Source organism: Engystomops pustulosus, chromosome 7 (genome assembly GCF_040894005.1).
Source record: "Engystomops pustulosus chromosome 7, aEngPut4.maternal, whole genome shotgun sequence".
Taxonomy (NCBI): Eukaryota; Metazoa; Chordata; class Amphibia; order Anura; family Leptodactylidae; genus Engystomops; species Engystomops pustulosus.
In genome coordinates, this window is record NC_092417.1 from 35,725,538 (window position 1) to 35,748,767 (window position 23,230).

Below are 23,230 nucleotides of genomic sequence, written 5' to 3' on the forward strand. Positions count from 1 at the left end.
TCATATTTTTAAGCAAATAAATGTTGATCAAACCTTGGCCTATTGCATTAACATATGTAGCGCTAGCTCTTTGTTAATGTTATTAATCCATTTTGGATAGTGCGAGCGTCTACCCTGTTCAGCTGCTCGCACGTCCCCCAGTCTCCCACTGTCCGGGCACCCTACATATTTATCTCAATACATTTCCACGCTCTGCTGCTCCTTTTGATGCATGTCCCACACCAGGCCTGACAGAGCACTTATGCCCCCAAGAAGACAGCGCTGAACTCCTACGCACATTTGACACATGGTTATGCTAAATAGTGAAACAGCATGAGGCTCATGTCATTAGCAGTAATTAACTTAATGAAAGCCACCTGGCTTTAAAAAAAAAAAAAAAATAATTAATTGGTTGTAAATAATAAACTTAGATATAATTTATAGCTTCCGCTATTTGGTTTAGCATATAGTCCCAACAGGAACAGTAGAGAAATACACGGCGGCACGGCCATAAAATCTTTCGTCGCCTACGAGCCAGGATGGATACCGCCTTCTATGGGCATGTTACCATCCAATCAGGTTCTATCAGATTTTAGTAACTTTTTTTTTTTTTAGAATAGCGGAGACATTTTTAAAAAAGGATGTGCTGTTATACCTAATCAGGGGTTTTGGAGGACACGAACAAGCAATTAAAGGGGTTGTCCACTTTCAGCAAACATTTTGAAATTTTTCATCGACTAAAATGTTTGACATTAAATTCCTCACAGTTTTTTTTACATCTATGCTTGCTGCCATTCTAAAGGAAGTTTCATTGTTCACTATCTGGCTTGTTATATCCCTGGTCATGTGATGTTACACAGGTGCTCAGCTCGTTATGTATCCCTGGTCATGTGATGTCACACAGGTGCACAGCTAATAATATCCCTGGTCATGTGATGTCACACAGGTGCACAGCTAATAATATACCTGGTCATGTGATGTCACACAGGTGCACAGCTAATAATATACCTGGTCATGTGATGTCACACAGGTGCACAGCTAATATCATCCCTGGTCATGTGATGTCACACAGGTGCATACCTAATAATATCCCTGGTCATGTGATGTCACACAGGTGCACAGCTAATAATATCCCTGGTCATGTGATGTCACACAGGTGCACAGCTAATAATATCCCTGGTCATGTGATGTCACACAGGTGCACAGCTAATAATATACCTGGTCATGAGATGTCACACAGGTGCACAGCTAATATCATCCCTGGTCATGTGATGTCACACTGGTTCACGACTCATTGTATCACTGGACATGTGATGTCACACAGGTTCACAGCTAATAATATCCCTGGTCATGTGATGTCACACAGGTTCACAGCTAATAATATACCTGGTCATGTGATGTCACACAGGTGCACAGCTAATATCATCCCTGGTCATGTGATGTCACACAGGTGCACAGCTCGTTATATTACAGAGAGTAGTCAACAATGTGTGTTACAACGAGCTGTGCACATGAGTGACGTCACATGATCAGGAATATAACAAGCCTTGCACCTGTGAGACATCACATGACTGTGGAGCAGTGTTCACCCACAGGAAGTAAACACTGAAGCATCCTGTAGATATCCGCAAGCAAAGGTCTAGAAAACAGTAAGGAATTGATATAGACAGTATGTTGGACGATCATAGCCATATGATGTGTGTATCCATTGCTTAAGTCCGATGTGACAAATTTGCAAAAGCTTTCTTTCACAGTAATCTGAGCTTAAATCTTTACAGAATTCTATACTTCTCTCAAAGTACATGAGGAATAACACTAATTCCTGTCATTATGTGACTTTTTTTTAAGCTTTATCCTTTTGCAGACCTAGCTTCTGTGACTTGTCTGCAGGTTCTCTTTGTGATAATCCTCTGTGCTTGTGGATGGAGCTCTAGCTGCTGTGGCTCACTATTCCCCCTCCCCTCTCCATAGAGCTGCACTTTAAGCTGTCTGTATTTTGCAATCCTTGGTATTGTTGGATGAAGACCTAGCTGCTGTAACTCACTGCCCCTCCCCTCTCCATAGAGCTTCTATGTAATGTGACACCTCTGAGAGCTTTTTTTCCGTCTTGCTAGTAAGATTGAATTCAGTACAGATTTTGGGGTGAAGAAATCCTCCTGCTTCGTCTAATTACTGAGAATTGGAAAGCGGACACTAGATTTTTTAACAAAAAGTGATGAATACAATATTCAGATGTTGTTGCCTTCAAGTCCTGCACAAGGTATAATTCAATGAATCGGCTGTGACTGGAGTGTTCCTTTAAACGGGTTTACCCACAAAGCAAGTTAGGCCCTAACTTGCTGATTGGTGGGGGTCTTGGAGATGAGACCCCAACACATCACAAGAGCGGGGGGTCTGATCCACCCCTGTCCCGAGATGAGTGGAGCAGCCGGTCGCACATGGCCAGGCTGCCCTGTTCATCTCTATGGAGCTGACGGAGATTGCTGACTACAAGTTTGTTTTCCCCCGTAATATGTTTCCGTAAATACCACAATCTTTCCGTAAGTAAAATATTCTGCAGCTCTTTACAGATTATGGGGGACATGTACAAATAAAATAAGACATTACAGAGCAATAACATGGTCATATGGAACTATAGGAGTGAAGGCCCACAAGAGCTTACAATCTATGAGAATGAATTGACAACTGGGCGTTCCCATTTCCCATTTGGAACACACTGACTGGAATGGGCCTGTGCAGGTCCTTCATGCACAACGCAAACTTTCTATTTAGAATCGCTGACCAATCAGTACTGCCGCTCTGACTGTTTAGGGACACAACACTTTTCTAGGAAGAATAACTGGGAACGGCACAACATTTCATGGGAAATGGAAGGATTTAGCCCTCATGCACATGAACTTTGAATTTGTCTGTGAGCTAAAATGTGTATTAAAATACTTTTTTATAGACTCACACATATTGATTTGATAAAGATTATTATTATTATTATTATTATTATTATTATGACTGTTGTTTCCATGTGCGGAATTCATAAAAGTTCTCAAAATATGATGTGACAAACAAAAATTCCTTAAAGGAAATCTACCATTTGTTTTCATGCATTGTGAACCAACCATACCTTGTGAATGCTGTAGCTACACTGATGCAGAAACATATCTTGTTTATTCCCTCAACCCAGTGGTTCTGCTCAAATAACAATTATAAAATTCAGGACCTTGGTAAAGCTGGGTGCCCTGACTGCTGTACATAAACACATTACTTCCACATACACAGGAGATGCATGAACTGTCCTGTAAACCTGAGCTGGATGACTCATATAAGGCAGCTGGGGCATGGTGCAGCTATTGATTACTTCTGCCTGTCATGGACAACACAGTGATAACGTATTCTCAGCTTATTATGGGCAGGATAAGACTGAAGCATAATTAGCGTGAGCTAAAACCACTCGGTTCAGGGATTAAGCAAGATATGTTTCAGCATCAGTGTAGCTACAGCATTCTCAAGGTAGGTTTGCTTCATACTGCAAAAAAGCACTTTCAAAATCCATCATGATAAACCAAGGACAGCCTGTGAAGCTACAGAACGGAGGGGCTTTGTTAACCACCCGCAGAGCTCTTCAGGCTCATAATTATAAACATAGATGTTAGAAGGAAGGAGGCCATGGATAATAAATATAAGCAGATTACCACAGTCACGGTGCCTGGATCTAGGAGTAGGTGTCCCTGGTTTATCATGATGTTAGCTTTCCTTTAAAGGGGTTTTCCCACAAGAGTTAGGCCCTATCCATGACAGGGCCTAACTTGCTGATCAGTGGGGGTCTCAGTGCTCAGCGACCCCTCATTGCTCCGTCAGACGGCCGCACATGACCGTTCTGCTGCATTAATCTCTATGGAGCTTTCGAAAATTGGCGAGCACCGTGCTCACCAATCTCCGTCGGCCCCATAGAGATTAATGGAGCAGAGCGGTCATGCGCGTCTGCTGTATTAGTTCGAGGGAGTGACAAGGGGACCGCCCACTGATCAGCAAGTTAGGCCCTGTCCCGTGGATAGGGCCTAACTTTTGTTCTTGGGAAAACCCCTTTAAGGAATCCATTTAAGGAATCTCTTTGTCGCATCATATTCTTAGAACATTAATGGTAGATTTCCTTAAATTAATATTTTTTATTAGCAATATATTTGTTCCCCTTTTTCGTTTGATATAATGTGATGTTTAACCTCTTGGAACAGAAAGGGACATTGTAGATATCTGTGAGTTCTGTACAGACTACAAGTAAAACATGTTTCTATGGGCCTGTCTATAGACTGTATGACATCCGCTATATGACTATCCTTTTTCTTTCAATTTTGACCACGTAGAAGATCCCAAAGGGCCTAATGCTCTTTCGGGGAATGGAACAAACTGAAGAATCGCTCCTTTGGTGTGGTCTCAGTGGTCAATTTTTTTTCCTTTTTTTTGTGGTGGCTGAGGAATAAAAGTTGTGAAGTTGTGGGACATGATAATTAATCAGATATAACACAGCTGCGCAGTTGTGTTTGCCGCTAGAAACAAAATAAGCAGAACCTGAAAAGCAAAATATGCTGATGTCCCCCGCTGCAGATTTATTGGAAATGTATTTTTTTTGCAAGTTGTGTCCGGTAGGAAAATATATTCGTAGAAATGAATTGTAATTTTAAAATTGATTAGATTGTGAGCCCCATTGGGGACAGGGACTGATCTGACAAACTCTGTGCAGCGCTGTGTAGTCTGTGTGCACTATATAAATAAAGGAATTATTATTATATTGGGGTGGGGGGGTGAGGGGCAGATATCCACAGAGGACCATTGAGCCCAAGCAGTTACAGTCATTCTTATTGATCGGGATGAGAAGTTGTAGACTCCTTTTAACACATTAGGGGTCATCCCAGCCCCTCAATGGTCATCGCTGACTCTCTTCTGGACTGCGAGAAGAGTTAAAGTGCGAGAGAAACGTGATACGGGTTGAGAGGAATTCCCTGTCGGAGGAGCCGCTTCATCGCCAGGTGCTTGACACAGAGCTGAGTAGTGGATGGATGAAGCCGTGGAAGGGAAAAGTCGCCCTCCTGCTGGGAAAGTTTCTATTTTCAAAGCCCCGTCAGTTTCAGTGGGAATGTTAGAGTCCCATATGTTGCTACTGACATTGAGTAAAGCCCCCCCACCTCCGCCCCTGCGTGCTACCCTTTAATAAGACACAGCTACCAAAGAGGTTTCCCTCGCCGCTCACAAAATGAATTTCAATATGTTGCCAATGAGCTAAGCGGCATGTTCCCAACTGCTAATGGATCTGAATTTCCATCCATTATTAATAGGAAATGTAGTGTGTTTTCTTTAGAGCCCCCCCTCTCCTTCCCCGTCCCTCCTGCTCCTTGTGTTTTACCAGCAGGACATGCCACTAATACAGCTTTGTGGGCCCGGAAAGTGAAAAAGGATCCTGCCAAAACACGAGTCTGCTGGATCTGCCTCTCGCTGCCTTTTGGGTTTCATTTCTACAAAGTTTTACACTGCCTCCTCTCCCCCTCCGGTTTCCTTGACCCAGCCTTTGTGCGAGGTGTCCGTCTGGAACAAGTTTAGCGCACTTGTTTTCGTGTTCTCTTAGATTACAGGGCAGTGGGGCTCTACCTTTGATAGTGACTAGCCTTTTGTCCCCCCCCCCCACACCATGCACTCCAGTAATTAACTTTGTCCATCTTTTATTTTGTTCCAGTCAATCGCAGTCCACTCTGCTGAGCATCTTCTCCCAGGAGTACCAGGTTAGAAGTTTCCTCTTTTGTGAAGCTTGACAGGTGCTTAATTGAATGATGAATGTCCCTTTATTTCTTTGTAATTGAACTGCCAGCCCGGTGATTGGTTTGGAAGATGTAAACCCCTCCGCCTGCCTCCCCTCCGCACTACCCCCCCCTCCCCTTATCAAGCCTTTGCCTGATCCTGAGTGGATGGCTGCCAAGCTTTACCCATCCATCTGTCTGATAACATCTATCCTTTGCTTATTTGGTGGACCCGTAATAAATTATGCTAAACCATTATTATTCTGACAATAATAATTTCCCTGCGTTGCACGGTTCCGTGTGCTAAATGTTTGCTGACTTGCACTGTCAGGGCTACTTTCCCTCGCTGACAGAGATTATGATAAACGACCCTCTCCTGGACTGGCAGAAGGCAAGAGAGGCAGAAAATGGAGTCATTTATCATCCTGTGACGGGTGTCACTCATATGGCAGCTCTCCAAGGAACCGTCACTGCTTTCTTTTCCCTTTTTTTCCCCCCCACTACTTCGTGTGTGTGCGAATTTTATACATCTATATATACATTTGTGTGTATGTGGTGTGTGTGTATAGATAGATATATAAACTTATATAAACACTTTCTCTCTCTTTATGAATTTATATATAAACTTGTGCTTTTATGTTTTGTATGTTTATATTTTATGTTTTATTATATTGTGTATGTTTGCTATTTTTCACGTTTCATTATGCATTTATTAGTACTATGTATTATGTTATAAGTTTAAGAATGTCTATATTATAAGTATATAGAAAATATAGATTTACCTATAAGTGTGCGTATATATAAGAGGCGGTCCCCTACTTTAGAACACCGACTTAAAGACGACCCCTAGTTACAAACGGACCTCTGGATGTTAGTATTTACTGTAGTTTGGCTTTAGCTTTTATAGCTGTTTATTGTACCCAATCACAGGTGTCTGTAATGAAGCCTTATTATTATCCCTGGTTCTTATGACAATCCAACATTTTTACAATCCAATTGTCACAGAGACCAATTATACGGTATACAGTTCCAACTTGGATACAAATTCAACTTAAGAACAAACCTCTAGAACATATCTTGTACGTAACCCGGGGACTGCCTGTATATTAAAAAAAAATAAAATATATATATAAAACAAATTCACAGCTTAAGTCCGGGTGCTCGCCCTTCTCAGTGGTTTGACTCTCCACCTGTTCAATACAAGTAAAAAAATATAGGCTGCATACCAAAATGTGAAAAAGAGTGGGTACTTTATTTACCCAAGTGCTACGTTTCGGATCCCCTTCAGAATCCTTTCTGAAATCTCCTGACACTTTCCGTGAATAGGGTAGAGGGCACACTTGCGCACTACCACTCACTGGAACTCAAGTTTCATAAATGATGGGGTCCCAAGCATAAGAGAAGCCTGATGATTAGGGGGAAAAACCTTTAGGGCCTTGACAAATCTTGATGACTATTGACAGACACTATCCACTGACCCGAGGGGGCAAAGTGCCCACTGGGCATTACCAAGGTGGGATTCTACAGCTAGAAGATGGAGCCGTAGCACGGATTCTAAACAGGCTTTATTTTCATAAATACCTTTACATGGAATCAGTCTTTCTTTCTCTTTATAAGTGACTTTCATATTTCCATTGTTTGCTTTAGTATTTTTTCCCAATTTTTAGAAGTTTATAAAAAGAACTCATGCAAGACATCATCTTCCTGAGACCATTGAAATGTACTACAACAAGTAAGTTATCAAGCTCCTCGTCTGTATGTAGTTGGGGGGCAAAGAAAAATCGTAATAAATTTAATAGAATTTATGTGGAATAATGGTAATTGATGCATCAGTCTGAGTCCCAAAGAAATTGGAGATGTAGAATGTCGTTTTGGGAGCATTTTTTTTTCATTTTACATAGGAACACATTTATTGAAGAGGTGAGACACATTTATTTTAAAGCTGCATCCAAAGCAATATGAAGTCTGGATGGAGTTCTTTCGAATGCAAAAAAAAGAAAGCATTACAGCTATCATAGCATAAGCAGCAGCTAATCAGATGTCTTTATTGATCATCGGCAATTGACCACCTTTATAAAAGCAGAAGTTATGGCCCTTTTGTTGGTGTGAAACATTCAGGCATGTGTTAACCCAATGTGGGAGAGCTAATACATATGCAATCTTCTTATAGTGTAGTAGTAGAACTAATAGTTTCTGTTAATACAGAAAGATACTGCACAAATGGAAAATGTTTTTAGGAGTGAAGGTCTCAATTTACCCCAACATCAGACCCATTGCTCCGAGAAAGACCCAACAGCTAGAATGAAGGCTGTTCATGACAGTACAAAGTGAAAAAGAGCATGGCAGCATGGCTTAGGTTTTACCTCTGGAAAACTTTGAAGACTTTGGTTTTTGCCAAAATTGGTTATGTGCGTAGCCAAATACAACGTATCATCACACAAAGTTCATATATCACTGACATAGCGTGTTGGGCATTTTGCAGTGCTTGAGTTGACCATGAACTCCTCTTCATGTGTTCCCATCTTTCTGACAGCTAAGCCCCTAGCTTGAACTGGGTCTTGCAAAAAGATAGGGATCTGAAGCTCACTAGAAAATCTTCTGCAGAATAGCTGAAAAGTAAGAGAATCGCTGTGTTGCAATCGCGCAGTAACAGTCCCTCTCTCAACCCAATTGGAATGTGGAGTGATCTCAATGAGGATCTTTCACCACCTCACACACGTGGAGATTAACATAAAGAGATTCAGGAACTGCTACACAGATACAGGAACACTTTAAATGTAATTTCTATCCCCCACGGTTCTTGAGATATCAGTCCCAGTATCTGACCATTATAATCTTCTCCAGTGTCAGCGAGGAAGAGCTAGAGCAGGGGGCGTGTGTTATTTTAATCTTCTCTGATACTGTCCAATCCACAGCAGGCAATGTAAGAAGAGCTTCTGTGAATGGTCACATGGTGCTCATCTAGATGCTGTGTTCACACATTTGGTTTCCATTCTGCTAACATTGTGTTTTTACAACTTTAACTGAATATTATCAATCTTACCATGATGTAAACTCAAATACAGTGTAAACAGGATGCTAATGGGATGTCACAAAAATGTAAACACAATGTTAACGCATTTTGCACAAACCTGACATTTACATTGCGTTTAAAGGGGAATTCTCATTTTGGCCAATTAATGTTTACATGATGAAAAAAATATCATTTTTTCCAATATCCTTCTGTAACAATTGTTCTTAATTTTCTAGATCTCTGCTTGCTATCATTCTATAGGGAGCCTCAGTATTTTTTTCTGGACGATAGAAAATTGACCATGATCACACAGGTGCATGGTTCGTTATATCACAGAAAGTAATGAGAGCTGTGTCTTATAACGAACGAGCCGTGCACCTGTGTGACATCACATGACCAGGGATATTATGAGCCCTGCACCAGTGTGACCATGTTCAGATTTCTGTCCTCTAGAAATAAACACTAAAGCTTCCTATAGAATGACCGCAAGCAGAGATCTAGAAAACCAAGAGCAATTCATAAAGAAAGTGTATTGGAAAATTGTAGAACTTTTCATTATGCAAATAGTAACAGGTATTAGCTGAAATGGGAATACCTTTAAGTAAACAAAGTGTAAACACAATGGGGCACATTTACTAAGGGTCCGCAGCTGCGAATCCGTCGGGTTTTTCCCGAATATTTCCTCTTTGCGCTGTATTTCACGGAATTGTGGCGCACGCGATCGATTTTTGGCGCAATCGCGCAGTATCTAGATAAGCATAGAGACATCACTGCCAGCTGCTGATTGGACAGCGTCAGGGAAGATTAGCATAATACCCCCCTCCCACCCCCACCCTCCGCTTCTGCTCCAGCACCACCACTTTGAAAAGTAGTTTGGACTATAATGGTCAGATACTTGAAATGTGAGTAATATCTTTATATTGACGTTGGATATTTTTTTCAGTTGTTTTGTCACAATCCCGTCCCCCTTTTCTTGTTTATATATTATGTGTTTAATAAAAAACAAAAACTACAAATATGAACATACCAAGAATAGAATATATTCTGTCCATGGCTTCTGATATTGCTTACTTTCTTGTGTCACATTGTATTTGTAGGTACTTACAAGATATAGCAGTGGATCCTACCGCACCAGTCCTACTAAACCTGGCAAATGAGGTAAGACTTGAGGATGTAATGTATGACAAGTGATACAACGTTCTATTATACTATAGAATTCAGAGCTTTTCTTAATACAGAAATTGCATAAGTAAATTATATATGTTTTTATTCTTCATGGAATACCATAAAGTGTATATCCCTTTAATCCTTGTTCCACATGTCACTTCTTTACTGACCATTACATGTATGCAGACTTACTGACCAATACATGTACCATATATACTGGAGTATAAGCCGAGGCACCTACTTGTACCCCGAAAAACTAGGAACACTTATTAACTTGTGTATAAATCTAGGGTGAGTAATGCAGCGGCTACTCTTTTTAATGAAATGCAGCAGCTCCCCACCCCCCCAATTGGTGAAATGTCCACCTCCATTAATGGTGTCCAGGATGGGAGATGGAGGAGGCAAGGACGTGCATAATTAGCAGCTCGGAGCACTGGACATCTTGTCCCCGTACTCCGTGCTGCTAATTTTACCTTTCTTCTCTAAATGATCCATGCGTGTCAAGCATAGCGATCAAGATGAAGAGGAGCGGAGGTGAGTATTTATAGGTTTTTAAAAATGTTTTCTCAATGGTTGATTTCCTTTTAACTGTTCACAGTTTCACAGGCCTGATCTACAGCACCTGAGGTACAGCGAGTTAAAGACATACCATGGCGTTAGATGTTTATCTGCAGCTTGCACTCCCAGTTAGGGCATTACCCACCCATATTTCTTTGGATCACAGCAATCCTGCCATTTAAAAGATAAAATTATCCTCTTTAATAAGATACCAGAACTATGCTAGCTGTTGTAGAGCCCAAGATATAAACATCTAAATTTATTCTCCCCCTTCAACCTCTCAGGCCCAGAGAAAAGATTTGAGAAAAGATGACAGTTTTTCTTATTATTCCCACATGATATTTTATAGGTAAATTGAGAAGATTTTACATTTTAAGAACGGATATTTTATACCCTACCTTGATGGCTGGTAGTTTAGTTGGGTGAAAGTATGTGACAGGTTCCTTTTAAAGGACATCTACCAGGATGGAAGTTTGTAAACCTAGCACACTGACATACTCGTGTGTGCCCACTCTGGCAGGATCTTCTCCTCTTTAAGCATCGTATGCATTTGCTTTTATGAAAAAAAAAAGACTAAAATTATGCAAAGGGACTCCAGGCTCCATTTACGCCTATAAAACCTGGAGCCCCTTAGCATGTGCTTCATTTGCATAATTTTAAAAATATTAAAAAAAAAAAGAGGGGGCACACACCAGTATGTCAGTGTACTTGGTTTACATTCATTCATCCTGGTGGTAGATGTCCTTTAAAACTTACCATTACAAGTGGGCATGCTCCAATCATTTACAGGTTGTAACCCTAGTAGAGATCTTGGTGCGATACTTTTATACTTTACCACGTAACAGGTTTGCAGCATTTTATGCGCTCAGCACTTTCTCTACCGTCTCCCTGACATAGGCTTTAGCATTTAGAGTTTGTCATAAAGACCAAAATAAAATTTAAGGTGTGTTGGAAGATTCTGGAAGGTTATTTTGTTGTAAATATAGATAACACTCTATTATTTTTCTTTATTGAATGAGGCCCACACAAGAGGTGGATTTCACAATATAAAATCGCTATATTGGTAACTAAAATATTTATATTGAGTAATATTATATCTACTGCATGTAGCCACTGCCCCCAGAGAAAGAAATAGGAAGTCACAATGCATGTAGTGTCATAATTCTGCATTACCAATAAATACAGGCACAGAAAACAACACTTATCTTTTATTGTTTTTTTTTAAGATCTAAAATAAAAAGGCCATTTACCAACAAAATCCAGGGGCACTTACTCATAGACTGTGGTTATCTTGTGGTAATATGCTATCCATGGCCTCCTTCCTTCTAAAAACAGTCTATCCTACCTCCTCTGTGATTTGGCTTTACAGGCTGTTACACTGTCTCAACCTCGCCTCTGCTTCCTCAGCACTTGGGCAGTGTGCAATGTAATCTCATCAGGGGGGAGGGTGAGACAGTGTAACAGCCTTTAAAGTCAGATCACCGAAGGGCTAGGGTAGCCCCTCAGGCTTATTAGTATAATTTTAAAATTTGATTTTAGAAGGAAGGGGGCCATGGATAACAAATAAAGGAGGATTAGGGAAGAAGGGGAAGTGTGAGACAGACTTGTTATCCGTTTCGTCCAGTGGACATAGAAAAGTATGTCCATAGGAAATCCGGGTTGGACCTGCTCTATAATTTGCAGCAGGACCACTTGGCACAGTCACAGTGCTGTGACATGTTGCATGCACCCCGCCTCACTGCACTATAGGTCTCAATGGGGGCTGTGGGGTAGCTGCAATTTGTGCTCACAGATGTACAGTAATGTGCATGAGGCCTTAGTTTGATGCACCTTAAGGCATTAATCTTTGTTGCACCCATCACCTGTTTGATGCTTCAATGCAACAACTTTATTGTACATCCGTCGTACACACATCACATGGCAGTGAAGCCTACTACGCTGGCTTCATTAAACAGTCTGAGATCTCTGGACCAAGGTCATTTTTTTTTTCCCCCTTGCAGGTCCAGGCATAAATAAGGCATAAGTTAATTTGGGACACTCCACTTGAACCATTGGGGGGGGGGGTGTAGTGTCCCACATGGCCCTGACAGATTCCCTTTAAAGCCAGTGACTTCATTCATTGGGGGGAATTTATTAAGACTGCCGTTTAGACAGTCAGTCTTAAAAGTCCCTCACCAGCGGTTCTGGCCTTTTAGTGAATATGGGCGCAAACTCCGCCATTTCCGACATGTAGCCAGATCCGAACTAACAGAGTCTTTTGCTGTAGTCTAGACTACAGTAAATGTGCCGGACTAGGCGTTCATGCCGTGGTCTATGACCCAGTGGCTTGCAGGTCGTAGAAACCCAAAAAGTGGTGGGGAAAGGGAGACTTATAAGATAGATGTGATAGATCTTATAAGGTAAATCTGGGCCATTTGTGTTTTTTGGGGGTTTGTATATCTTCATTTGTAAAATTCCAGGCAAAAAAAGGAAGACTTTTCTGTAGTTTTTTGTAGCATGCAAATAAAATTGAAGGGTAAAGATGAAGGCCCCTCATTCACATGAATGGGAGATGAACGGTAACCAAATATCACACAGCAGCCGTGTCAAATCTGACAATTGGGAAGACCTCTTCCAAGATTACAATTTTCCAAATTGTTCCTCCTCTTACACACATAATTGGTGTGCATTGCTTATTCCGATACGTGGGGTTGCAATAAGTTTTTGGGTCATGAGGCATTGGTTAAGGACCCTCCGTATACAGAGATCAGAAGATCATTACAAGAGTGAGGAAAATCTGTATTCAGCATCTCCATGTGATGTGAATGGCACTTTGTAGTGATCAATAATATTTAACCAGCAGCTCCGTTGTGGAGTGGTGGCAGCACCGTCATCTTACATGAATATGTATTACTTAGAACTTGCCCGTGCTCGTAACATAAAAACAAGGGAATATTTAATATCGGTGAAAGAAAACCGGAGCGGGGGGGGGGGGGCATGAATTATACAAAGAAGTTGGTGTTTAGATTGAATTCTGTTTCCATGGTCTTTTTTTTTCCCCTTTCTACCCTCTAAAACTAGTCGGCCACCCCCCTTCTCCCTGCCCTGGGCCTTATTGTGTCCTCAATGTGAGCGCAGCTTAATGCATTAGGGAAATGTTGCGATAACCAGTAGCACATTATTACCTCCAAACAATCAAGCTGCCATTTTTAGATGATACTTAATATTTAAATGACACCTCGCTGCATCTGCTGACGATTGATGTAACGGCGCTACTTTATGAGTCAATATATATTTAATCAGTGGAAACTGTAAAATCTGATGAGAGATGTATAACATAGTGGCAGGGTATGGTTGCAGAAGGCCAGTTAAAGCCGCCGCTCTGTCCTACGATGCTGTTTTGCATGCAGCTCGACGCACTCGTATATTTCTTACCTGAGCTCCTGTATATATTTGTCTGATTATGTCTTTGTACACACATGAGGCAGTGCCGGAGACGTGGACTCTGTTATTAATGTGTGCTGGAGTATACTGACAATGGTCGGAAAGATGAATATGTCCAAGAGTCGTAAACAGAAATGATAATTCAGTCTTATAGTTGTGTGGGCTGGAGTCCAAAAATGTTGCGTCCTTACTTTATTTAGGAGCCGTCCTCCCTGTGGAGATGGGGTATCATCATGTTCATTAATTATCATGGCATTTGTTCTGGATATTGTGCTACTTCAAGGTAGGGGCAGTAAAAAAACATATATATTTTTTCTCTGATTAACCCCTTCACGACTGCCCTACGTTATCTATGTATAAGTGAACAAAAGGCCGTACAGTCCTAAGAATGGTAGCATTGAAAACATCATCACAAGTCACAAAGAATGACACCACAAACCGCTCCGTACACTGAAGTATGAAAAAGTTATTAGCGCAAGAAGATGGCAAAATCATGATGTACAGGAGGTTTTAATTTTCTTAAGTGTATGAAAGCATTATAAAACCTATACCAGTATCTTAGTGATAGTACTGACCCAAAGAATAAAGTAGACATGTCATTTGGGGCGTACAGTAAAAACCATAAAAATCCAAGCCCACAAGAAAATGGTGCAAATGCATTTTTTGCACCAATTTCACTACATTTGGAATTTTTTACCTGCTTCCCAGTAGACGGCATGGAATATTAAGTACCGTCACTATGAAGTGCAATTTGTTACACAGAAAACAAGCCCTCATACAGCTCTTTACATGTAAATTTTTTTACAAAGTTATGGATTTTTGAAGATGGGGAGTAAAAAAATGAAAATTCAAAAACACTGAATGGTCTGGTTTTTAAGGGGTTAATTGGGAAAGTTATTAAAAGCATATAATTTAACATTCATTATCTGCTAATTCTAAAAATATATATTTTGTTCATAAGACGATTCCAAAGTCTTGCATGTTCTTAAAAAAAGTGAAAATTGTTATGATATGTAAAGCATTTCCAAAGTTATCATCAGAACTGCAAATATTGACCTGGAATTCCAGGCACCAATTATCCTTGATCATGAACTGGTTAACGAAAGATGATGAATATTTAAAAGTTTAAAATATAAGACAATTTTTTTTAAGCAAAATTTTTGTAAAAACCTGACTTTTTTTTTTTTTTGCAAAAACTGATCCCAAAATAAATAATGACATCGAGTTGTTAATGGTGAACATGTACAGCGGGAAGAACCACCATTGTAGTTATTGGGGTTCAAGTGTCAACCCCCCCAAATAGGTACAAAAATTATTTTGGTGGGGGGCATTAATATGTTTGCAACATTTTAAAGGAAATTGGGCATGTTTAGCCAAAGACATTTATTCTCATTCCAAAAACACTGGAGTAACATATCAGAACCCAAAGAGTATCAAATGTCCTATGATGTTTTGTAAAATACAGCAGCGCACACACTTTCACTGAAAAATTTCCCTCATGATAAATTGTTCCCACCTAGTCTATCGGTTGGGCTCCGTCACCCCGCTAAGAGTCAAAGTAGTGTCCTTCTGACCCTCACCAGGATTGTATGTGTTAGTACATGGTTAAGAAATCTTTTGAAATTTGCAGTATGAAATTGAGATACCTACCACAATATGTAGAGCCCTTGGAGCTGACGTGTCTCGCTGTCTCAGCGGGATAAGAAACGTTGAAAGTTCCATCCCAAATATATCCATAATTTCAGCTCTGTAGGAGCAATGGTCGCAACTGGACTGTGAATAGGCCCCAGTGGCAAGTCCTGGGCATCCCTCTTGGTTCTCTTTGCCTTTTGACCTTTATTATTATAAAACTTTATTTCTATAGTGCCATAATATTCTGCAGTGTATAACAGATTATCCAAAGAAGAAAGGTTAAGCGGCACTCACCATTACTGTGCAATCGATATCTTTATTTCGGGTGCAAGTACAAGGAGGAGCGGGACCTGGCGACGAGTCGTTTCGCGCCTACTGGCGCATCATCAAGTCATTTTCAGCAGTTTCTGAAATACTCAGACCAGCCCTTCTGGCACCAACAACCATGCCACGTTCAAAGGTCTCAAATCACCTTTCTTCCCCATACTGATGCTCGGTTTGAACTGCAGGAGATTGTCTTGACCATGTCTACATGCCTAAATGCACTGAGTTGCCGCCATGTGATTGGCTGATTAGAAATTAAGTGTTAACGAGCAATTGGACAGGTGTACCTAATAAAGTGGCCGGTGAGTGTACAATACAATGAGACAGTACAGAGCAATATCTTGGTCAGATGAATGGGAGTGAGGTTCCTTCTTGTGAAGGCTTACAATCAGAGGAAGAAGGCTGACTCAAGAGGTGACTTGTACAATGATCCAGCCATTTTTTATAAGAGATAAAAGAAATAACAGGTGTGTGCATTCCTGGGTGGGGGCCGTTGTTTGAAGTCCCTGTGGTATTGGCATATACGGCGGTCCGCTCACTCTCCGATTACTGCAGAAAAGTTTAAGCCTACATTCATACGGATGAATGCCCACCGGGCCTTAGCTGGAAGGCATACGTTCACCGCGATGGAGAAGAAGAGTGGTGACCTATCCATTCTTCATAGCGATGCACGGCGTCGTAACACGGGAAAAGATAGGACATGTCCTATCTTTTCCCCGTGTATGGAGCGGTACTTTGCTGTATCGGTCGTGCGCCCATTGCCAGCCTGTGAGGGATGTATGTACGGCCACAAGCTTGTGGCTGTACATACATCCCCCTACAGTCGTGTGAATGTAGCCGAACTAAGCCACAATCACCGGCAGGAAAGGGACCTTCTCTGAGTTTTACAACTAGAACCGCCCACTCACACAAGATGCCACAGGGCCATATGGGTGCACCCAGCAATATGCAATTGACCATGTGCTATCTGATGAATTACCAGAAAAGCTCATAGCCAAAATCAATGTTCATGTGCAGGGAGCCTTATTGTATAATCATGGGAAGTGATGAGGGATTGCACAGACCGTGGTGTCTTGTTGAAAGTGAATATGTAGGGTTTGTAAATGTTATAGACCTACCAGACGAGATGGGTTTTTAAGGCATGTTTGAAACATTGGAAGTTGGTAATGTTTGTAAAGTTTGAAGTTGGAGGGTAGATTGTTCCAGAGCTTTGGTGCAGCTCAGGGAAGGTCCTGGTGAAGTAAGTGGGAGGTTTGGATTTAAAAAACGATTTCTTTCAGATTGCTGGTAGATTGAAGAACATGGTTTGGGTGATAGACTGAGATGAGGGAGGAGAAGGTAGAGCTTTGTGGATAAGGGGGGCCTAGTTTAGATTGTATTTTGACGGCGATGGGCAACCTGTGCAGTGACTGGTGTAGGGTGGAGGCATCTGTGTAGCGTCTGGCTTGCAAGATGAGTCTGACTGCTGCATTAATAGATAGTAAAGGAAAATGTTTATGAACTGGAAGACCAATTAAAAGGGAGATAAGGTAGTCCAGACGAGATCGAATCAGAGCGATAACTAGGATTTTAGAGGTTTCCATTGTAAGAATGGGCCAGCAAATAGCATATGACTGATATTTACCTTCATGTGAATAAAGCCAAAGACATGGCAAAATATATTCAGGATATTGTTAAAACCGATACCGCAAGTATATATTGTCAATTATTCCATTATTTTCAGGATTTATATACCGTAACCTGTTCATGCTTCTCCATGTGTCAGACTTTACCCTCGAGATCTCTCTGCAGTTTTACCTAAATAATTCACAGATACATAATTAAGTTGAACAAATACTTTCTTTTTGGTGACAGGTTCACTTTAAGACCTGATTTTCTAATTGTACTTGATGGGCCCTGTGAGCACTACTAGTCTAGACGCTGGGAAAATAAGACCCCGATCTTCAGTAAAATTGGTTGATGGCAAAGTAAATACCTTTATGATTTCCATGCAGTGTGGACACAATGATGTCAGAGACGCATAGACCATTAACTCATGGACTTGCCGAAATTATGAAATCATTCAAGACTTGTTAGCTGTGAAGATGGTCAACCAGGTCAACGTCTGGTTGGTGACAGAATAAGACCCTGGACTATATAGAAAACAACTGGGATGATTGATCATTTTACTCCTTTCACAGCTTTCTCTATATTGTTGGACTCAAGATGAAAGGGCGATTATTAGCCTTGAAAAGCTGTCAGGATATTCATTATACAGGTCCATGTCTCTCCTTACAAAGATGTCTTCTACAAGTGGTTGGGGACATTGATTACATTTCAGGGTGTAATTCGAGAGTGCTGTATTTTGTGCTTTTTTTTTTGCATGTCATCTCTTGTTTCTTGTTTTCTTATGTCACAATTGCTGGGGGTTAATATAGGTTATTCTCTATACTGGGGCAGCGTAGAGTTTAATTGTTCCAATCTTTTTGCATCAGTTACGTGGATCCTGACATTTGCAGAGCAGCAGAATGTGAATCACTATGTGTGATGCTTGCACATCCCAATGAGGCTCACAAAAAGATGCTTAGAAGGTAGCCCCTTTTGTAGAAATTTGTGAAATTTTAGGAAATTAAAGCTTAATGAAAAGTTTTTGGTTTCTTGGTCAAACATAAACTACGGTAATCATGGGACCATGTAGGTGAAGTGTTCTTCATCATGAGCATTTCTTGAGAATATCTGTGTCCCGTCTGCAGAGAAATCTTCATTTTTATGTTATGAAAATACCATAGCTAATACCACAAATTTTTAGCAGAAATGATGACCTGAAAAACTCAAACTTGGCTTATACAGTCAGAAAAAAAGTCAATACTCACCTTTCTGAAGACTCCTGCAGGGCCTCTTCTGCATGCAGGCCGGACACACTCTATGAAGTCAGCAAGGTGTCGTTGACCTGCCTCTGCCGTGAAGCAAGAGGACGACCATGGGGGGCGTCAGAAAGGTGAGTATTAACTTTATTTTTTATGTTCTGGCTATATGGGGGCTGACAGCAAAAAACGAAAAAGGTTTTTGTCTACAGTTCACCTGCATCCCCCCTTGTGCTCCAGGAGTATGTCCGGACCTTGACCTTGGAACAACGTGCAAGTGAAGATTAGTTTACTCCGGCACCGAGGAATCTTTAAAACTTCAAATGTTTCTTTTTCTCAAAGGTTCAAAAAATTTTACAAATTAACAAGTATCCTTTAACGCATCACTGAGTATGATTTCTGTGGAAAAAAGGCCTACGCGTTTCAGGTGTAATGCACACCCTTAATCATGGCATATATATGGGGGCTGGCTGACTATATGCTGGGGAGCAGGGGGCTGACTACATGCTGGGAGGCAGGGGGCTGGATAGCTATTTAATGGGGAAAGGAGGTTAGCTAGCTGTATACTGGGGGACAGGGGGCTGGCTAGCTGTATACTGGGGGACAGGGGGCTGGCTAGCTGTATACTGGGGGACAGGGGGCTGGCTAGCTGTATACTGGGGGACAGGGGGCTGGCTAGCTGTATACTGGGGAGCAGGGGGCTGGCTAGCTATATACTGGGGGCTGGCTAGCTATATACTGGGGGACAAGGGGCTGGCTAGCTGTATACTGGGGGGCAGGGCCTGGCTACATGCTGAGGGCATAGGCTGGCACCAATGCATTTCTCACCCTAGGCTTATACTCAAGTCAATGGGTTTTTCCCATTTTTTTGTGGTAAATTTAGGTGCCTTGGCTTATAATCCAGTTGGCTTATATTCGAGTATATACGGTAAGTACTTCCATGCACGGTGGGCGTGGCTCAAGGTCTCATGCAACATCTCTTGCTCAAGTTCACCACGGTCAGCCTTTATTGACAGTGCCCTGTATATAGATTGGGGAGCTTGTCAGGTTCTTTTAAAGAGATTCCTAGTTTGTAAAAATGTTTTATAAAATCGGCAACCCAAGCTTATTGGTATAACCTCCTAGAGTCATGATATCAGTAAATACAAGTCATCAATCATGAGGCCAGCGATGCATGCCAATGCATTCTTATTCTGGATTCTGAGTCCAAAAGTATAGAACAAAGTGACCTATCGTGCAGGATCTGTTTTTGAAATGATATAACTTTGTTAAAATGAAGCTTATAGGAATATGTTAATGAGCCGCAACTGTTACTGGGGGTGTCACCAGACCATCTCCCGGGCACTGGCAGCAGTGGCAATTACGGTCCCCCCTTCACCATCGCATACACGCTCAACACACATGCAAGGGAGGAACCACATATTGTTCAAGAAGCTCTGTACACACTTAGATTCACTTTGCCATGTAGCTGTATGAGAAGTCCAACTCCAGAAAACATTCCCCAAACCATGACACTTCCTTCACCACCTTTTACTGACTTCTTTACACACTTTGGGTTCAGTTTTTCCCTAGTTTGTTAATGAGCATAATGTTTCCATTCACATCCAAATAAATTTAACTTGCTTTCATCACTAAAATGAACTGTAGACCATTTCTTCTATGTCCACTTAACAAGCACTTAACAAGGTGAGTCTAACCTTTTTCTATGTGCCAATATGAGGTTTGGACACTGAAGAGAGGGTTTTGTAATCCAAATGCTCTTAAATGTCAAGACACTGTATCATGAGACAGATACTTACTCTGTTTTAGTGCTGAACTTATGCAATTCCAGCTGCAGTGTTGAAATGATTACCCATGGAGATTCTCCGCATTATCCTGTCCTCTCTTGCATTTGTCTTTTGAGGGCAACCAGCCTTCTTGGGGGACATGAATGAGTTTCTGATGCAATACTCTAGAAATCACAGACTTGGAATGACCAATTAGTAAAATGTACTACCATTGGCTTCTCATTCTAACATCCGTATCTTGAACTCTGAAAATAAATTATGTTTGAATTCACTACAAAAAGTGATCTTAAAAATGGAGAGGAATTAAAAGGTACAATGTTTTAGAAAGTTCCACTGATCTCTTTTTGAGTAATGTATTATGTGACGGATCATCCATCAATCTCCTGTCAAGGAGAACCACATTATGGTTTATTTACATAGTAAGTGGTGAGCTGCGAGCCATAATTAATAATGTGGTGTGGTCACATATGGCTAACCTTGGGAGCAGGATGTGTGGGAAAGTACAATTACTTCTCCAACTAGTGATCTTGAGTACTACTTAAAGGGAACCTACCACATGGTAAGTGCAGAGTGATCGGCTGGCAGTGTGTTGTAGATGTAGAGCATACTGTAGACATCACAATGTAGAGCATAGAATTTATTAGTCTGCATGTTATTACTGTTTCAGGGCACATTCACACCTCTCCATAGCAATGCATTAGGTACAGGCCGTAACACGTTGAAAGATGGAACATGTCCTGTGTATTCCCCGTGTACGGAGCGGTATGGTGTGGCCACTGCCGTATCGCTCTGTGTGTACGTTGTCCCCCACACGGTAGTGTGAATGGGGCCTTAGAGATTTTTCACATGGTTCCGCTTATCTTAGCGGAATGAAAATCTAAATATTATTTCCACCTTTGCAGCCAATTAGTTTTATTGCTGTAATGCATCTAAGATGGAAAGAAAAACAAGATATGCACGAGGATTATAGAAATGACTGGACCTCTCACTCAATTTATATATACATGCAGCGCCCCCAAATGCCATACACTTGCAGCGCCTCCAAATGCCATACACATGCAGCGCCTCCAAATGCCATACACATGCAGCGCCTCCAAATGCCATACACATACAGGGCCTTGAAATGGCATACAAGTGCAGCGGCTCCAAATATTATATATCCGTGCATCACCTCCAAATATCAGCAAGTTATTATTAAAAAATGAATTATTATGGAGACACGTCAATTGATCCACTAAACGCTTATACTTATATGTGTTTCATCAGTCAAAGTAGATACTTTTTGACAACAAAATCTGTGCATTCTCTCTACAGGTAGATTTTTCTCCAGCTTTGATGGCACGGACAATTTTGGAGCGATTTCTTCAGGATCAGGATGGAGCTTTGTGTAAGTCTTTTTTGTATCATCCAGCTATTCTTTGCTAAAAGTCTACATGATGAACTGCTTTATGTATGGAGGGATAAAACAATTTCTACTCGTGTGTTGGCTTACCAGTATTCTCTCTGAGGGTTGTATCTGTTTTATCTGAGTTGGTGTGAGGAGACTTGCTGCTCTGATGTCTCCCTTACACTGCACACAATGAAAAGGAGTTTATGCTTCTCACTACAACTCGTAGCCACTTCTTTCCGTGTTTGTCAGTGTCTTACACCTCCTTCTTCCTTTTTAAAAGGTGTTTATGTACAGCATTTTTATTACTTTCTGCAAAGTTAAAAGTTTGCGATGTCTTTGAACATTTTTGGATAGCCCATATGATGTCTTGCCTTTTGGATTTTTTTTAATTGTTTATTTGATTGTCTTTTGATTGTTTATTGGCATTTCAGTTAATTTGGCACTTGAAACACATTGATTCTTTGTGTAACATCAAAGTCTTAAAAAAAAACAGCCACTATATCAGGATGAGAACTGTGGATTTGCACAAGTCAGTTTCATCCTTGGATTCAATTTCTGAATCCTGAAGTGCCTTGTTCATCTCTACAAACAATTATATGCAAGTAAAAGCAAGTTGGGAATGTCCAGCCATCATACCGCTCAGGAAGGAGACTGGTTGTGTGTCCCGGAGATAGTTTGGTTCGAAATGTGCATATCAAATCAAGAACAATAGAAAAAGACCTTGTGAAGATGCTGTAGTCCCAGTACTGTCTCCACATGGTTTGAAGGGCCACTCTGCTTGGAAGAAGACATTTCTCCAAAATAAACATAAAACAGCCAGATTGTTTCCAAAAATTAAGGTCATTGTTACTGTGCATTTTCAGTTTCCAGGCAATTGTTACTTTTGGAGCAAAAAGGGGGAGTCGTCTGAGAACACCATCCCAATTGTGAGACTCACGGGGGGAAGCATCATATTGTGGAGGAAATGGTGCATCTTACAAAATAGATGCATCATGAGGAAAGAATATACCCTATATACTTGTGTATAAGCCGAGTTATTCAGCACAAAAAATGTGCTGAAAAACGTTCCCTTGGCTTATACACGAGTCAATACGAGTATAAAAGTATAAAAAATACTTAAAAAATAATAATCTTACATACTCACCCTCCGGTCGCTCCGATGTGCAGCGCTGCTCCCCCGATGTCCGTGCAGCTCGCCTTCTGGCTTCTGCACATCGGGGCCACCGGAGGGTGAGTATATAAGTTTATTTATTTTTTTTAATGCTGGGCAGGCTGTATACTACTGGGGGCAGGCTGAGGTGGCTATATACTACTGGGGGCAGGCTGTATACTAC

General features: G+C 41.1%; 1 protein-coding gene across 7 annotated transcripts in view; it reads left to right on the top strand.

Moving 5' to 3' along the window:
- CDIN1 (CDAN1 interacting nuclease 1) overlaps positions 1-23,230 on the top strand; it is a 214,571-nt gene that overhangs the window by 42,899 nt on the left and 148,442 nt on the right. For 4 of the 7 annotated variants that reach the window (XR_011848816.1, XM_072115434.1, XM_072115432.1 and 1 more), the window contains exons 3-6: positions 5,699-5,744; positions 7,427-7,491; positions 9,870-9,930; positions 21,821-21,893. Coding sequence is in view for 6 of the 7 variants with exons in the window: in XM_072115434.1 (XP_071971535.1) it covers positions 5,699-5,744; positions 7,427-7,491; positions 9,870-9,930; positions 21,821-21,893 (245 nt within the window). In the remaining variant the exon portion in view is untranslated. The remainder of the gene's footprint in view (positions 1-5,698; positions 5,745-7,426; positions 7,492-9,869; positions 9,931-21,820; positions 21,894-23,230) is intronic. The other 3 variants (XM_072115437.1, XM_072115436.1, XM_072115435.1) reach the window with 1 other exon arrangement.